General features: G+C 36.8%; 1 protein-coding gene across 1 annotated transcript in view; it reads right to left on the bottom strand.

Moving 5' to 3' along the window:
- SEMA3E (semaphorin 3E) overlaps positions 1 to 17,463 on the bottom strand; it is a 108,688-nt gene extending 91,225 nt beyond the window's left edge. The window contains exons 1-2 of the mRNA XM_022562640.2: positions 17,090 to 17,463; positions 2,266 to 2,325 (exon numbers count right to left, since the gene is read on the bottom strand). Of these exons, the coding sequence (XP_022418348.2) occupies positions 2,266 to 2,325; positions 17,090 to 17,185 (156 nt within the window). The 5' untranslated portion in view covers positions 17,186 to 17,463. The remainder of the gene's footprint in view (positions 1 to 2,265; positions 2,326 to 17,089) is intronic.
- Positions 17,464 to 17,774: the final 311 nt, after the last annotated feature.

The raw sequence follows: 17,774 nt of genomic DNA, 5'->3' as shown, positions 1-17,774 counted from the left end.
CGGAGGTGACCAATACAGCGATGTATGAATTACATTTAATAATGCGAGTGTATCATTTTCTTGTATTCTAGTACATGAGGAATTTTTAAAAAGCACTGTTCAGAAATTTATCCAGGTATATTTACATGGCAATATGTTTCACTAAATAATTAAATTCTTCCCAAACCTGTTATTTTTTTAAATTTCATATAAACAATGAATCAGCATAAAGTCAGAAAACAAATAACTAGAAAAAGCTTCATTACCCTTAAGGGAACATAGGCAGACCTTAGGGCACTACAGAGTTTTGAGGTTTGGGCAAATAAGTCATATCTTCAAACTCATAAATTCATAAAAAGTACTTTCATAGAGAATTTTCAAGTAAGCAGATAGAAAGCTAACTGATAAAAATAACATTTCATACCTATCACTATAAGATTACAGTCCTGAGATCAGCAAACTTTTTCTATAAAGGACCAGAGGGTAAATGTAATTAGTCTGATGGGCCATCTGGTCTCTACTGCAACTATTTACTTCTGCAGCTATGGCATAAAAGCAGCCGTTGACAACAGAAAAATGAATGTATATGGAAGTGTTCCAACAAAACTTCATTTATGGCAGGTCACATTCAGCCCCAGAGCTCTAGTTTGCCCATAATGGGATTCAACTGTAATCTTATCAAGGACAGAATCTTGATTTTACACGTCTTTGTATTCTGTAGTTAATCAAACCCAGTACCTGATACACACTCCATGTGTAACAAACTTTTAATAGATCAGTCATTAGTTGAGTATGCTGAGTGAAAAAAAGTTTAAAATGACTTCAGACAAAACTTGACTAAATTAATTTTAGCAAATACCTTGTTGGCAAAGCAGGTACTGCTAGTTCATTTAAATTATGAGAGAAATACTAAACCCTTTTATTGCTAAATATCACTTTGACATTAGTACACGCAGTAGTCAGTACATATTATGTTTTATAAGGTCAGATTCTGACTTTTAAATTCTCTCATACAACAGTATTAGGATGAACAAGCCAGCAGAACTATCTCATCGTAAGTGATTCAGAATATAGCATTCCCTTGGTAAGAACAAGTAACACACTACTGAACCGATTACCTGGGGCACACCGACAGACTTATTCCTTTAATTTCCCCTTCATGCAGCATCCTAGTCTGTATATGACCCGTAGAGTTGGGAAAATCTAATATCCTATTTTCATATTGCTATAAGCACCTGCTTCTCATCTCTTGAAACTGTCACATCTTGAGTAAGCCGATTAGACCACATTTTGGCTCGGGTGGGCTTAGATTGACACAGCCTGTGAATGTGTTCAATTACTCAGCATCACGCTGTAGACTAAGGCAGCAAGAATGTCTTGACTCATCCCTTCGCTGTTACCCAGTTGCTGCAAGAATCAGGAGTTGGTACAATGTGTGTTAGATTTCTACACGGTATTTTTTTTTCTTACTGAGAAAAAGGATGAGTTAACTTTCAAAAGGAGCTGTGCATGCCTTCCTCCAAAGCTGTGAAATGTGTCGTCGGCCAGCTACTCCTAGCACGTGAAAAGTCCTTTCACCCGTGTACTCGTGTGTTAGCAACTATGGCAGGGCCGCTGCTGCTGGACCACCTCTTCCCTTTCACACGCTGCAGGAAGTTATGGAGAGATGGAATATTGATTCTTTCAGTAGGAGACATCCTCAAAACATGTGGAATATATAAAGCATGTTTACTGCCTTTGCCATCTTCTTTTAAGGTTTTTTTTTTCTCCTTTAGTTTCTTCATTCGTTTCTAATTTACTAATCAGGGTGAGATGAAATCTCACAAAGACGGTGCTTAGCTTTTCCTCAAATTAAGAAATTACCTGAAATTATTTTTGTCCCCAGTACATAGGAGATAAGCCTGACTAGAAGGAATTTATAAATCTGAGTTGACTAAAATATTATAAGACAAAATAAAACCAAGATCTAGATGGTACCTTGGTGCCCTACTCTACCTCTACACTGAAATTAATTTTTAAGTAATTATATATATAGAAAATGTACATGTATATATCATATGTGCATGTGTATACATGTGTATATATACATGTATGTATGTGTGCATATATATTGATATATATATGTATATATCAATATATAGATATATAGAGAGATAGATATTTATTCTTGAAATGAATTGCATATATGCGTTTTAGGAGCAAATAAAAGGTTAGAGATTCAGTCCTTCGTCACTGACCATGACTATAAATTGATGATTTGTTTAATTTACAATGAATAATACTCACGGCATCTTTTCCTTTCATTATGCATTCTTCTGTTTTTACTGCTGTACTTGGCCAGTGTATCTGGAATAAAAGATAATGGACTGTTATGCAACTGCATATAAAAATAAACCACACGGAAAAACCATTTCATTTTTCTTCTGCAATTCAATACATTTTATTTTGTTCTATTTTTGTTGGTTCTACTTCCTTCTTTGAGAAGATCAAGCAAGACTTTACCTTCTTTATGGCATTATTTGCCAAATTAAGACACTTATCTTTTAGCTTTTATTTTATGCTAAGCTTTATTATTACTTATTATTATTTTTTTTAATCTTTCTGAAGGTTCATCTCAAGTCTCAGGCCTTTAGAGGCCACCCATACTTCAACCAGCACTGCTCTGCATTTAACCTGCTGTGACCTCTGCTGTCCAATCTCTCTCCTGAACTTGTCTGCCCGCCAAAGGCCAGGAACCTCCTTAAGTTCCCTTTGCATTTTTACCACTTAGCACTGAACCTGGTGTGGTGGACTCTCAATAACATTTGTGCACAAAAGAATGAAAGGATTTATAATGAATGAATTTATAATTCATCCTTTGTTTATAATGTATCACTTCAAAATACACCACAAACATCTTTGATTATTTTTAAAACATTATTTAACTCTACCAGTTTCCCACTGGATTTCAGGAAATTTTCGTTGTATTTCAAATTTGTTGGTTTCTTCACTGAAGAGAGAATATATCAAATACCTCTTTTTCATCTCAAATAGTGCCTAGCACTTTGCTGGGACCACAGGCAGAAATCATTAAGTACTTTTGTTTTTGGAATGCAAGCAATGGTTTTCTCTATCCTTTTCTTTTCTCAGACTGTTTCTGTTCCTCTTTTTGCTTAAATGATAGATTAATCACACCATGTGCCAGACAGCGTGGCAAGAACTTTTAGTTTTTCTTTCTTCTACTTTATAAACTCATGTGCAGAGGTTTGAGTTTGTTATACTATGCAACTGAGGGCTCATTATTATCATTGGTCTTAAAAGGTCCCTCTCTTACTTTAATTATCTATTTATTTCCTTCCCTTCCCCCCCTCCATGTTCTCCCTGCATCCCTCCAGGAGGCAATCACTGTAAATTGTTCCTGGGAAGACTAACAGTTTTTTTGTTGTTTGCATATGTTCTTATAAAGTGTATATTGCTTTTTGTGCATTTTTTAATTTATGTAAATGGTATATTTTAATTTATGTAAAGTCTTTCTCATCTTTTATACTAAGAACTGGGTTTTGAAGACCCCTATACAAAGCCCTATGTACACATACAGTCTGTTGTTTCTAACTGCTTTGTAATATTTGGGGTATGGATCCCCCATATTCCCTCTTCTACTCTCCCAATGAGGACACCCAAATTGTCTCCAAATCTCCACCACGGCAAACATCGGCACATCTTCCCCCAATAAAACCTAGAGGAGTAATTTTAATGTTTATGATCTCTATGAACGGCTCATTTCAGTTGCAGTGACTACACCACAAGTGATGGTGTATAAGCTACTTTGGGAAAAGGCTTCTTACCACAATAGTCTGTTTTGTTTTAATAAAGTACTTTATTGACAAGAACCACTCCCTTCCCCCCCCCCCCTCCCAAAAGCAGCAGCACATCTTTGTACATGTCCCTCTGGGATCTGTATAAGAATACCACTGGTATGTATAACCAGGAGCAGAATTACTGGGTCTTAGCGAAGCATACATTTAATGTTTTACTGTAGTGTCAGGTTGCTCTCCAGGATGGTGACATGTTTATACTCTACCAGCAATCCTCACTGACACTTGGCATTGTCAGCTTTCTAACTTTTGTACTGAGCACTTCAGATTCAACATTTAATTTAATCCTTACCAGAACTTTACCTAAGTATTATTTGGGAGCTTCTTTTTTAAAAAAAAATGCATATTTCTCTGTCCAACTCTACAGTGCAGATCTATGGGTGGGAACCAAGGTATACAATTCCCTTAAGTAATTGTAGCAACTGGTAAGTTCTCAAATGTTTCCTGTGCCTCAAGATCTAAAAGCCTCCCGGTTAATAGCTTATCCCCTCACCTGCTGGATCAATCACTCCCCCTCCCCTGACTGAAAAAGCTCAATCTGCTCCCTTTCTTGCGTCTCTTTCTGAATTCCATGGGATAACCTTCTCATGCTAATGTATCATCTTCATGGGCTCTGCTGGTCAGCGATGATGAATTCTATTTTGAGCGATGCTGACTTTCACCAGAACCCCCTATAGTTTTTTGTTCATAGCCTCCAAAGGCCTGTGCCTTGGATCCACATGCCCTGGTTTACAATGTCTCTAGAAAGATCTGAAAGGCAAGCAACAGGCATGCCTTCCTATGTGGCACCATTCTTCTGGAGTCGAGTCTGAAGTCTTCTTTCATTGGGACAGGCACTCTCTGATTCTCTTCAGACTTTTCTTTTACCTGAGTGGCCCCTGTAGGCATTTTAGTTTTTGAAATCTGATATACATGTTTGAATCCCAAATATGGTCAAAATTTAAGATTTTTAAAAAAGCTGTGTCCCATACAATATCAGGTTAGGTATTTATATGCTAGATGGGGAAGAGGTTTGTCACTTAACTCACACATTACGTAGTCAAATCCAGGCCCTGACACATGAAAAATATTGGGGATTTATAAAAGTGGTGACAAGAGCATTTGATTATGGTGATCCTTTTATGACTAAATTTATTATCATAGGAGTAAGCACTCTAGGGTTTGAACTATAGGTGTATGACATTACTTTGATGTTATTATTAGTGTAATGAGCCCCCTAAGTTTCTTACTAACAATATTCAGCATTCATGTGTTCCTTTGCTTTCATAGTGCAGTACATAAACTTTTAAATAAAAACACAAGCGCTTTTTGTTACGTTGCAACATAGAAAAAAGACAAAAGGAAAAAAGTAGGGATATAAAAGAAAACCAACTAAGAAGTCCAAAGCACACACAGAATACCCTAGAATCAATGTGCTTCATTATAGCAGTAGATCTATCAGTGGATCATATATGATTCAGGAAAGATATCACATAAATAAGACAATGTCAGGTCCGACTGCAGGCTTAACATCAGCCTGAGGGGGGTTACCAACACCACTTGACAATAGGATTCTGGAAGTGAAGTTGTAGAATTTATAAACTTCACTGATCCTTTATTTTGGAAAAAATTCAGGCACTGAGCAGTAGGTTTTCTCAGATGATTTCTAAAACTTATTCTAATTTGAGATTCAATTTGGTTTTGGAATTATAATTTTACTGTGGATGCATAAATTATTCAAAAGGATATGCTAGAATGTGTATGTGTGTGTAAATACAAATTCAAAATACAAATTCATTTTAGGATCATCCATCATTGGAAAGATTTTCATGACTAATTTGCTTACCGACATGAATAAATCAGAGAATACCTCACCAGTAGAGCAGAATAATGCTTTTATATTCTTAACACCTTTAATTTATGAGATGCAGCACTTTTCTTCTTAGAATATTAGCATCTTTTTTTATTCATTTTTCATCATTATGTAAAACGGTGACTTCTTTAAACCGTAGTTCTACAATTTCAAAGTATTAGATAACTAATTCCTTGGAAAAATATACCAAAGTTCAGCTTTTCAATGTTGAAATAGTATCCAGACAATACAACCACCTCAACGTATTACCTCTTTCTCCTCAATCATTGCTTCATGAGGATTATTTCGGGGACTATTTGAACATATTGTCTGGGGGGCAATTCTCTAGAGGATTCTTATACTTTATTGACAGCTTTTGTTCCACATTATCTTTTCAAAGAGCCTTGGAAGACAGAGATAGAATCTCCCTTCAGGGCAAATAGAAGATTTGTTTCCTGACCAGGATAATAAAGATAATGTCTCCCTCTGGGCAAAGGTTGGACAGCTTTGCTAGCAAATCCCTTGTAAGACTGGGAGTTTTCTGAGCTGGAGGTTGGTAAAGCGGGTATGACACAAAATCACCGTGTGTACAGCGTCTACTTAGGCTGCTTTGCCCATCCCCTATGGGACTTGAGGAGGAAAAGACAAGATGGAAACACGAGGCTCATGCTACCTGCTGTCCTGTGAGTGACAGAGTCCTCTGTCTCTAGCCCAGGAGTTGTCTTCTGCCAGCATCAATGAAACTATGACAGGCTAACTTGTTGTCTTAAAAGCAAGGTAAAATTTCAGACCCTTCACAGTTCTTGACACAAACAAAAGATCATATATTATGTGGTGGCGAAGACAATACATGGCTTTTCTAGGATTGCCAGAACATGTGTTGTTTCTAGCAGCAAACCTAATAGTGGCAGTTGCTCTAGGAATAATGAAATCATTATTTCAGGCACGTCTTAGAAGACGTTTCCTGATTAACTTTTTCTGCAGATAGTATGTCTCCCTCCTTTGATCCTCTATATTGCTTTTCTTACTTTTTCTATCTATGACTATAATGATATGTATACTCAACTTCAGCTCTCTTATTAGGGCTATAAGTTACAGAGGGCAAGGCAGTGACTTATTGCCCCAGCCCTAAAATGCCTACCTGGCATAAGGCCTTAAATGCAATCCCTGCTCATTCATTGTCTATTGGCAGACTTGTATCAGTCAACATTTCTTTATCACATTCTTCAAAAAGTCAATTCAGTAAAGGATCCTACAATAAAGTGTGAGATATAGATTCACTGACATGAAAATGCTGCAAGCAGTGTCAAATAAATGAGACAAGTAACTTTCCAGTCTAATCAGGGAGGAAATCCTGCAGGATTTAGCAAGTTTGAGAGACTGGCAGGATTTCTGAGGGTAGAGAAAAGGGTGTTAACCAGATCACTCTGGGTCCATGGAAGGGAGAGAGGTGGAAGATTAAATTATGAACACTCACCACTAAAGTGCAACACAGGGTAACTCTCCAAATGAACAATGTCATTATATATTTACTCAAGTTTTGCTTTTGTTGTTGTTTATACATTAGTTTGCTTTGGTTTCTTTTTTTTTTTTTTTAACAAAATTTAACAGGCTCAGGACTGCATTCAAAGGTCCACTCAGGTGAGAAAAGATAAGAGAATGATCTCACTGGAAATCAAAAGTTATTTTAAAGCCATCATGTACAAATGTTCTGCCAAGACAGTAAGGGAAATGATTTTCCTCATTTGTTCTGGCAGTAAGGATGCCTTTTGGTTCTGCTCCAGAGTATAGCATCAACAAAAACCCATAAAATTAAGCTATTTGTTCTGCATAAAACAATTTTAAAGGCAGTTAAGCAACAGGGTTGTAATGACATTTCCAAATTCTCTGCACTGAGAAAGGTACAAAAAGCAGAAGGTTAAATACACATCATTTCATCACGACACTCCTACAATATAATTTAATTGTTCCAATGCACTTTAACAGGCCATTTACTATTCTTGCATATCTCAAAGGAGAAAAATAAAATAAAATAAAAATTAAATTACAAAGTAATTCTTACCCGGACTCCCTATTGAGTCTCCTAATTACACCAGGATTAAGGATTTAACAATTCTATTGTTACAAGATGTTAGGACACTCAGAGATTTTGGAGAGCAAAAACAAATGAACAAAGAAGCAATAATTTAACTGTCTAAAAAACATTATTTCCTTTTTTATTGAAAAAAATTAAATAAAATGATCCGGGTAATATAAGTCTCTCTTCCTTGGAATACATTTAAGTGATTAAGACACTATTATAACTTCATCTAATATTCTCTTCCTAATTCTATTATTCTAACGAAAAATGTTTGTTTATATTTTAGTCTTTCTTTATATATTTTATATCTATATATAGTGCCAGTGTCCATCAATGTATATTTTAATGAAAGGTCCTATAAATGTCATTAAAATCAAGAAAATAGATTGAGTATAACACATTAAAAGAGGCCTAATGGTTTATAAATGGTAGTTTTAACCTGACACGTTATCCTTACTGCTTATGCTTTTATACTTAATTACAAGGGCTGTCATTATTCAAGTAGTTTGTATACCAGAATTATAATCTTTTGGACTATAGACAAGATTTGTTCTTGAAATGTTTATAATCCAAAGCTTTTGAATTAGAACACTATTATTATGACACAAACATTTCTGGCCTTGTGTGTGCCCTTTTTAATGGATGAAATTTACTAAATTGCCATCATTAATGTGAAATACCATTTGCCATTTTATATGCAAATTAGATTTAAATGCCTTTCTCTCACTTAAAAAAATTAAATTCTAAAATTCAAGCATTATTTTTCACCTTGGATTCAGTAAAGTTGAGTAAATGAGAAAAGTATAAATATTTTTACAAACAGAAGTGACTGAGTTATATTTAGAGATATCCAAATTAAGTAGTGTAACTTTAGCTTAAAATAATAGTGGTGAGAGTAATTTTAGAAAAATAAAGCTGAAATTTAGAAACTTGGAGAAAGCCAGGGGTGAAAATTTGTTAAAGTGAATATTTATTACTAAATATGGAATGTTTTATGACATCCTATAAAATACAGCTTAAATAAACAAACATTTCCACTTCTGATTTCTTCATGAAATGAAACAAGAAAAGAAGATTTTATACCTCAAACTACTATTGCTACCTCCCTGAGAATAATTTTGATTTGTTTTTCAGGAATCTCAGTACTTCTCAAATGTGCACAGATTGCAAGGGGCTATGTCGATAGGAGACGGACAAGCTAGTCCCTCACCTGTGGTTGAAATACCGGAGCCTCGTGGGGCACTCAACTTTGCCGTTAAGTTAACAAGGGGGAGACAGTTCCTTCTCGCACTTGTCAGTGGTTTTCCTCCACTACTGTCACCAACCACTAACTGTTCCACTAGTCTCTTAACCATTACGAAGGTAAACGTTAGTCATGCAAAGGGAATAAGAAGCAAGAGGAAAGAAACACCTCATGACAAAAGGCAGAACTAACAGTACACGGAAGACCACCTCGGGAGACACGGAGTTCACACCAGAGCAGCAGCCTGGTTCTCAACGCCGTGACGTGGTGGAAAGACCTTAGGCTTCTAAGACAAGTGAACCTGGTTTTAAGTTCTAACTGCTACTTACTGGCCTCATGGCCCTATTCTCCTCTTCCTTCCATTCACCCAACATGCTGCTGCTAAAGCAATCATGCTGAACTACCATTCTGATTGTGTTTTACACGTATTCAGACTCTCCCACTGGCTCCTGCATTGCCTAGAAGGTTAAGTTTCAACAGCACAGCAGTCAGTATTCTTCAGGATCCGGTCTAAACCCCGTTTCCATCCTTAACTCTCACTCTACCCTGTTGATACCCTCATGCCCCCACCTCACCTATCTACTTCAGCCAAGTCATTACTTCCAAGTGCTCTAAAATGTCTGACCTTCTTCCCTGTACTCTCTCTGTTCCCACTACCTATCTGTGTGAATCAAAATTTCCAACTACGATTCAAAGTCCAATTTTAAATTATATCTCCTCCAGGAAACCTCAACTCCCAGCTTCTGTATACTTTCTTAGCATTTTACTTGGGCCTTTGTTATAGTTCTATTCAAACTGTGCTACCTGTGACAGATGTGTATGTATGTATCTTCTCCATTGCATTAGAAATATTTTAGGGTAGGGACTGTTTTATTCATCTCTGCATACTTTGTATCTCCATGACTGTTTCTAGAACTTAGTTGAATCGTCTCTAAAAATATGCAGTACTCTTCTACCTCAGTTAGAAATGGCAGCACATAGGAATCATGTGCTGATTCTATGTCTTGTTTAGATAATAACCATGAGAGCAAATATCTGGATAATACTTACTATGTTTCAGGCACTGGCCTAGGCAACTAATAAGTCAATAAACTGTCTTATAAAAGCTGTGAGATAAATACTATGATTATCTCTCTTTTACAGATGAGAAAACTGAGAAATAGAGTTATGGAATAAGCTGACCAAGATCACTCATCTCCTAAGTGCTGGACCAGATACGGGAGTTCAGGCAATCTGGCTATAAAACGTGTTCTTTGCTATTACATTCTGCTACTTTTCAAAAGGTCTTATAATATCTGCAAATGGAAATAAGTTAAAATAAAACAAAAAAATAATCTGTTGGCTCTTTCTGTCAAATATCAAAAAAAAAATGTAGCTGTTGATCCATTATATCTCATTCTAGAAATGAAATGTTGATCAGAAAGAATGAAGACAAACTTTCAACCAATAAAGAAACACAAATAAAGGTACCACGGCTAATGCTTCTTTATGGTAATACAAATAAACCTGATAAATATGAATTAGGAAATAAATTTTTCTCATGGAATATGGAAAACAGCACAAAAATGTTTTCAATAATTGTTAGGTGCTATATGAAAAAACTTTACTTTGTGTAATATCTAGAGGGATTTTTAAGTCATTACTAGTTTTGGTTTACTAATTAATATTATTATTCACCATTTTGAAATATTATCATATATTATTGAAATATTTTAGAGTCACAGGAAAAGTTTTTTTAAATCCTCTTTTTAAGAATTGCTTGAATTACTCAATAATTGTGTAAATTTTACTCTCAAATGCTCCTTAAATACTAGCAATATACCAGGATGTTCTGTATTTATTCCTTTGCTTCCCTTTCTTGATCATATTTTTAACATACATAGTTTTTTATGAATTACATGTTTAACGCTAAAAAACCGTAACTCATTAATTTTGCATGCATATATTTAAATCCCCTTAGACTTAACTCAAATTACATTTCACCAGACTGAAGTTCAAACAACTATGCATCATGTAAAAATAACATTTAGGGCTTCTCTGGTGGCGCAGTGGTTGAGAGTCCGCCTGCCGATGCAGGGAACACAGGTTCGTGCCCCGGTCCGAGAAGATCCCACATGCCGCGGAGCGGCTGGGCCTGTGGGCCATGGCCGCTGAGCCTAAGCGTCTGGAGCCCGTGCTCCGCAACGGGAGAGGCCACAACAGTGAGAGGCCCGCGTACCGCAAAAAACAAAAAACAAAAACAAAAAACATTTAATATTGCTGAGTGTACAGCTGCTAACTAGAGAATTTAATAATAACATAATAAACTTTCATTATCTCTTTTGGCCACATCTTGATATTGCACTAAGTATAAATAAATTGGGGGTGGAGAATATGAGAAGAAACAGGTACATTCCTTTTCAGATGATCTAGATTGGAAGTTCTTCCTCAATACAAAATGATAATTGTAAAATTAAGTAGTGACTGAAAGGAAATTTAATGAGGAAGATTTTTGACTTTCCCGGTGGTCCAGCAGTTAAGACTCCGTGCTTCCAATGCAGGGGGTATGGGTATGATCCCTGATCGGGGAAGTTCTGCATGCCATGCAGTGCGGCCAAAAAAAAAAGCCAAAAAGCCAATTTAAACATGGATAGCTTTTTTTTTTTTTTTTTTTTTTTTTTTGCGGTACGCGGGCCTCTCACTGTCGTGGCCTCTCTCGTTGCGGAGTACAGGCTCCGGACGCACAGGCTCAGCGGCCACGGCTCACGGGCCCAGCCACTCCGCGGCATGTGGGATCTTCCCAGGCCGGGGCACGAACCCGTGTCCCCTGCATCGGCAGGCAGATTCTCAACCACTGCGCCACCAGGGAAGCCCCACATATTACATTTTAAAAGATATTAAAAACTAAGAAATAAATGGAAAGTGAGAAAGTGGGGAAAATGGGCTTTGGCTACTCTTCCAAGGTGACTGATCCCAGGGGAAGAAGCAGGGATGTGGTAGCACCAAGTAGGTATACGTTTATGGTGGGACTTTTTAAATGAGAGGTCTGTATCCTGCTTATAAAATGATGGGCTAGACACAGTGGTCTGACCTGAGGTAATTCTGCCTCCCGGGGGGTATCTCACAGTGTCTGGAGACTTTTTGATTATCATGACTCAGGGGGAGCATTCTACTGGAGTGTACTGGATAGAAGACAGGGATACAGCTAAACATCCTACAATGGCACAGGACACTCTCTGCTCCAACCTAGACTTATTCCAAATGTTAACAGTATTGAGGTCAAGAAACCCAAAGATAAAGCAGGAGAGATTAAAGATATAATAACAGGTAAATAATTGAAGGAGTAAGGTCCAGGAAAGACAGGAGGAGAACTTGGCCAAGAAGCAGAAACATCACATCTTCAGAGCCTGGACAGCACTGAGGCATCAACTCTCATTCTTTTTTTTTTTTTTTTTCCCCCCGGTACGCAGGCCTCCCACTGCTGCGGCCTCCCCCGCTGTGGAGCACAGGCTCCAGACACGCAGGCTCAGCGGCCGTGGCTCACGGGCCCAGCCGCTCCGCGGCATGTGGGATCCTCCCGGACCGGGGCACGAACCCGTGTCCCCTGCATCAGCAGGCGGACTCTCAACCACTGCGCCACCAGGGAAGCCCTCTCATTCTTAAGTCTACTTTTTTTAAACAGACTGTCTATGAAGTAGGCCTTGTCTAACTCTGCTGTTACTGAAAATAAATGCAGAACGTCTATGTGGAGTTTTATTGCTAATCATTCTGTGGAAATAGGCAAGAAAAGTACAAAATAACAAATGCAGGTGGGGTGAAGTCACCTCAGAGTTAATGTAGCTTACCTCTCAGAATTCCTCACGAGTACCCAGCCCTTCTGTGGCCCTGGGAGGGGCGTTAGCAATTTTGAAATTTAAGTTTGAATTATATTTCCTGAAGTGGCCCAGCAAACTGTATATACTTCAGGCCCCACAAAACAAGGATTTACCCTTGAATGCAGCAAAGTTATTCAATTTAATAATTTGTATAGCTACTTTCCTTGACATCCTTGCTGGATGGAACCCTGAAGCTTCAACAGCCAGCTACTATTCTATTTAGCTCCCTAAGATGCAGTTCATAAATACTCATCACTCTCCAGGTTTCTTATCCTTACATAGTCTTCACAGGTCATTTCGCCCATTAAAGCAGTCTTTCTAGCATTAAAGGCCTCAGGGTACAATTAGGCCAAAACAATCAAAGATAAGTAGGTTATTCAATTTCCCCTACTCTAAAGCAGAATCACATTAAAGTGGGAAGCTGTTAACTCCTGGCCTTAGTTCCACATAGGAAATGAGGGCTCAGGAAAACTGTTATGAGATTTTGTGTACATAAAAGTCATCTAGAAAGCATGTCATAAATGTGAATTTCAGGGACCCACTCCATGAGAGTTACAGGATCCAGATCGAAGGACAGCAATTTAAGAACTACTTCCTTAATGCAAAGATTCTTAATCTTCTGGGTGTCGGATCCCTTGAAGGATCTTTCCATATTCACATACTTATAATGTTAATATGGAGATTTTATTAGTTTGCTATGGCTGCTATAACAAGATGTTACAGACTGGGTGGCTTAAATAACAGAAATTTCTTTTCTCATAGTTCTGGAGGCTAGAAGTCCAACTTCAAGGTGTTGGCACCTCTGGTTTCTTCTGAGGCCTCTCCTTGGCCTGCAGATGGCTGCCTTCTCACTGTGTCCTCACATGGCCTTCCCTCTATGGGCACACATCCCTGATGTCTCTTTAATGTATCCAAATTTCCTCTTTTTATAAGAACACCAGTCAGACTGGATTAGGCCCACCCTAATTGCCTCATTTTAACTTAATCACATCTTTAAAGTCACATTCTCAGGGCTGGGAGTTAGGGCTTCAACATATGAATTAGGGGTTGGGGGGAGGAAATCATCCCATAACAGAGATTATTCCATGGCCCCCATTCTAACCACCCCTAGCTTAGCTATTCCTTCAAAGAACTGGAGTGTGCAGATGACCTACCCGAGAGAGAAAGAAGGGGGCCACGTGGTGCACACGTGGATGGTTAGGAGGAAAATGACCATCCAAAAAAGGGAGAGGAAAATCCATTGAATTTGTCTGGAAAAAGGAGGTCCTTGATGGTCTTAAAGATTTATGTGTGTATACCTGGAAAAGACGAAAACTCCAATTTGAAAAGATATATGCCCCCCAATGTTCACATCAGCACTATTTACAATAGCCAAGACATGGAAACAACCTAAATGTCTATCAACAGATGAATGGATGAGGAAGATGTAGTATATATATACAATGGAATATTACTCATGAAATAATGTCATTTGTAGCAACATGGATGGACCTAGAGATTATTATACTAAGTGAAGTCAGACAGAGAAAGACAAATAGCATATGATATCGCTTATATGTGGAAACTAAAATATGACACAAATGAACTTATTTACAAAACAGAAATAGACTCACAGACATAGAAAACAAACTTATGGTTACCAGAGGGGACAGGCAGTGGGGGGAGAGATAAATTAGGAGTTTGGGATTAGCAGATATAAACTACTACATATTAAGCTGATAAACAACAAAGTCCTACTGTATAGCAGAGGGAACTATATTCAGTATCTTGTAATAACCTATAATGGAAAAGAATCTGAAAAAGAATATATGTATACACATATATACATAACTGAATCACTTTGCTGTACATCTGAAACATTGGAAATCAACAATACTTCAATTAAAAAATCCCCCAAAATGATGTGTGTGTGTATAATACAAATATTGCATATTTATGTTTTATATATATAAATACGTATACAATTTTATAATATATATTTTAGATAGACATTGAGAGAGAGAGAGAGAGCAATCATCTCTTTTGAGAACTGCAGAGAAAATAAAATTAAGGATGATAGAAAAAAAAGGAAAGAGTTAAACACATTATGTGTCTCCACTTCATCCTGCAACTAAAATAGTAGCCAAAGGACATAATGCAAAAAGCACAAATAAAACTTGAGTGGAGATACCAAAGAAATATTAGCAACATTTTGGAAGTTCTACAACATATGGACAAGTGTTGACTGGCTTTCCACACGAGAAAAGCTGAAATCTAAATGCCTGCAAGGTGAAGGGAGCCAATAAACAAGCTGATTCATGAAAAAGAACTTGAAAAATTCTCAGGAATTAGAAATCTAGGGCTCTTCTGAAAATGGGAAAAGGGGTGGGTGTGGGTGAAATCAGGAGAAATCGTTCAACGTCTGTATAATAAACAGCAGGCCAGACAATTGAGAACAAAACTCTGCCTTATAGGAGTCCCAGAAAGAGAGTCAGGAGGAAAATGGAAAAGAAGGGAAAACATCAAAGAAATAATAACATTTTCCAGAGCTGAAGGCCAAGGCTTTCCCCTGCAGAAGGCCCACTGTGTCTCAACACAGTGAATGAAAAACAGATCAAACCTTAAAGAAAATTTGAGAAAATGTTAAAACATAGAAGGGCATGAGGACAGGATTAGGGGAATAGGGTGGCAGGAAACAGCTTATAAATAAAATTTTGAAATTAGAATGGTATCGCACTTCTCTGCAGCTATACTCGAAGTCTGAAAACAATGGAACACTATCCTCAAAATTCTAGAGCAAATGACTTTCATTCTAGAATTTTACATGCATCTACCAATTCTGTGTGGAGTCTGAAAAATATTATTTTTAAACATTAAAAAACCCTCAAAAGTTTACTTTGGATCTTTCTTCAGCAAGCTAATTGAAGGTGTGTTTCAGTAAAATGTCAGACTAAACTACGAAAGAATATCACACAAGTGGGAGGTTGAGGGGATGCTCCAGCATGATGCTGAAGTTCAACTCTGGGCTGACAAGAGAATCAGGAAGGACGCATCTCATTTAAAAACCAAAAACTGATTTGGAAAGCCATACTCTGGTAGAAAGTTTGGTGAAAAATGAGTAAAAGTAATCTAAGCAAATGAAACAAAGAGGAAAGTATTTCATCTGGGGTGGCGGGGAGAAGTGTGATCCATTTTCCCAGTTATAATAATGTAAATAGTTATTACTTAGCTAAAAGTTGTGGTACAGCTCTATTGGGAAGATGACCAGGCAGCTGAGTAGGGGTTGCTGGTGAAATAGTGCAGATATTTTAGCTATGGTACTGCAAGAAAAGAAAGCTAAAATCCTCATCTTCCTTTACAGAAAGTCAACAGATATTATCTAAAATTAACAATACCAAGAGAGAACAGTACACAAATGTTATTTAGACATATGGAGGTAAGAACCAGAAGAAATGAGAGTTTTACATGATTTCCTCTAGAGATGAGGAACTGTCAGGGATGAAGGTATGCTGCTTTTTATGATACATTTTTTTTAAATGCCTTTAAAAAATATGGACATCGTACATTTCGACAAACATAAAAATAAATATGTAAATTATAAAGAAAATGTATTATGTAATACATACATTTATGCCAAAAATATCCTATGGTCTATAAATATTTCTGCTTGTTTTATATAAGGTTGATATATCAATATTTCTGGAAACATATTATCTCAATTCAACTCTATAAGCATTGATTATAAGAACCATTTTTCTTCTTACAGTTAATCTTTCTCAGAAAAGTTGGGTGCTCGCCTATTTTAATACTTTAATCCTTCAGGTTTAAAAAGCATCCACCTGAATTAGTGATCTTACCAACAGAAACACATGAGTTAGCTATACTGAGTTCACACATCCGTATTTCTTCAGGATGGGATTTCTGGAGTAATAAGGCCTAAAGGCACTTTAAGTCGGCATATTCCAAACCCAGGTGTCAGGACAGTGGATGTGGTGACAAGGGCCATCAGGCAAGAGAAACGTCCAGTGCACCAATCAGAAGTCTTCTGGGGACACAGAGACCTGTGGTGTGCTAGAAAAGTTCATTCTCCACCATTTATAACTTTTTCTCAAAATAATTTGAATGAATATTTTATTTCAATAATATTATCACTCAGAATATTAAATGGCCAAGACAATGAAAAATCTAGTCCAAGTAAAACCCACGCAAGAAGCTATCTCCCTTACTCCTTTTCTTTCTCTCCCGAAATATAGTTTGCTGTTTCCATACCTCTCTATAGTCACTGCCGATGTGTTCTAAGCTGAGGGAATACACAAGATCCTTGCCTCCCACGAAGAGTCTCTCTTGATATTCATCCAGCAGCATTGTCTGGAGATCAAGAAATCCAAAAGGGCTATGGAAGACTGACGTTCTGTTTAGATCCAAGAGCTCTGAAATACAAAAGAAAATGTACACTAAACACAAGAGAAAATATAAATACCTTTATAACACTTTTCTCATGGCTCTATTTTCATACCTATCAATACTGTGCAATTAACATTCATTTTATCATAAATACAAAGTCTTTAAAATTTATTACTCAAAAAGATTAAAAATATATAGTGCATCAACAATACTTAATTGTGTATTTGAAAATTGCTAAGATAGTAGATCTTAAAAGTTCGAATCAACAGAAAAATATTCTAACTATGTCAGGTGATGGATATTAACTAAACTTATTGTGGTAAGCATTTCTTGATATGTACATATATCAAATCAATATGTTGTAACCTTACACTAATACAACATTATACATCAACTATAATTCAATAACACTGGAAAAAAAATTTTAAATATTTGTTCAGTGTGTAAAAAAAGTACAATGGAAATAAGTTGTGATATGCACAAATTAACATCTTTTATAAGTTTATTAATTGAAAAACTTTGATTCAACTTAATAGTAAGGTAAATATCC

This window comes from Delphinapterus leucas, chromosome 9 (assembly GCF_059928025.1).
Source record: "Delphinapterus leucas isolate spDelLeu-1000000601 "Yukka" chromosome 9, BTC_Dleu_Yukka2, whole genome shotgun sequence".
Lineage (NCBI taxonomy): Eukaryota > Metazoa > Chordata > Mammalia > Artiodactyla > Monodontidae > Delphinapterus > Delphinapterus leucas.
Note: the sequence above shows the minus strand (reverse complement) of the source record. Positions and strands in the feature narration are given on the sequence as shown.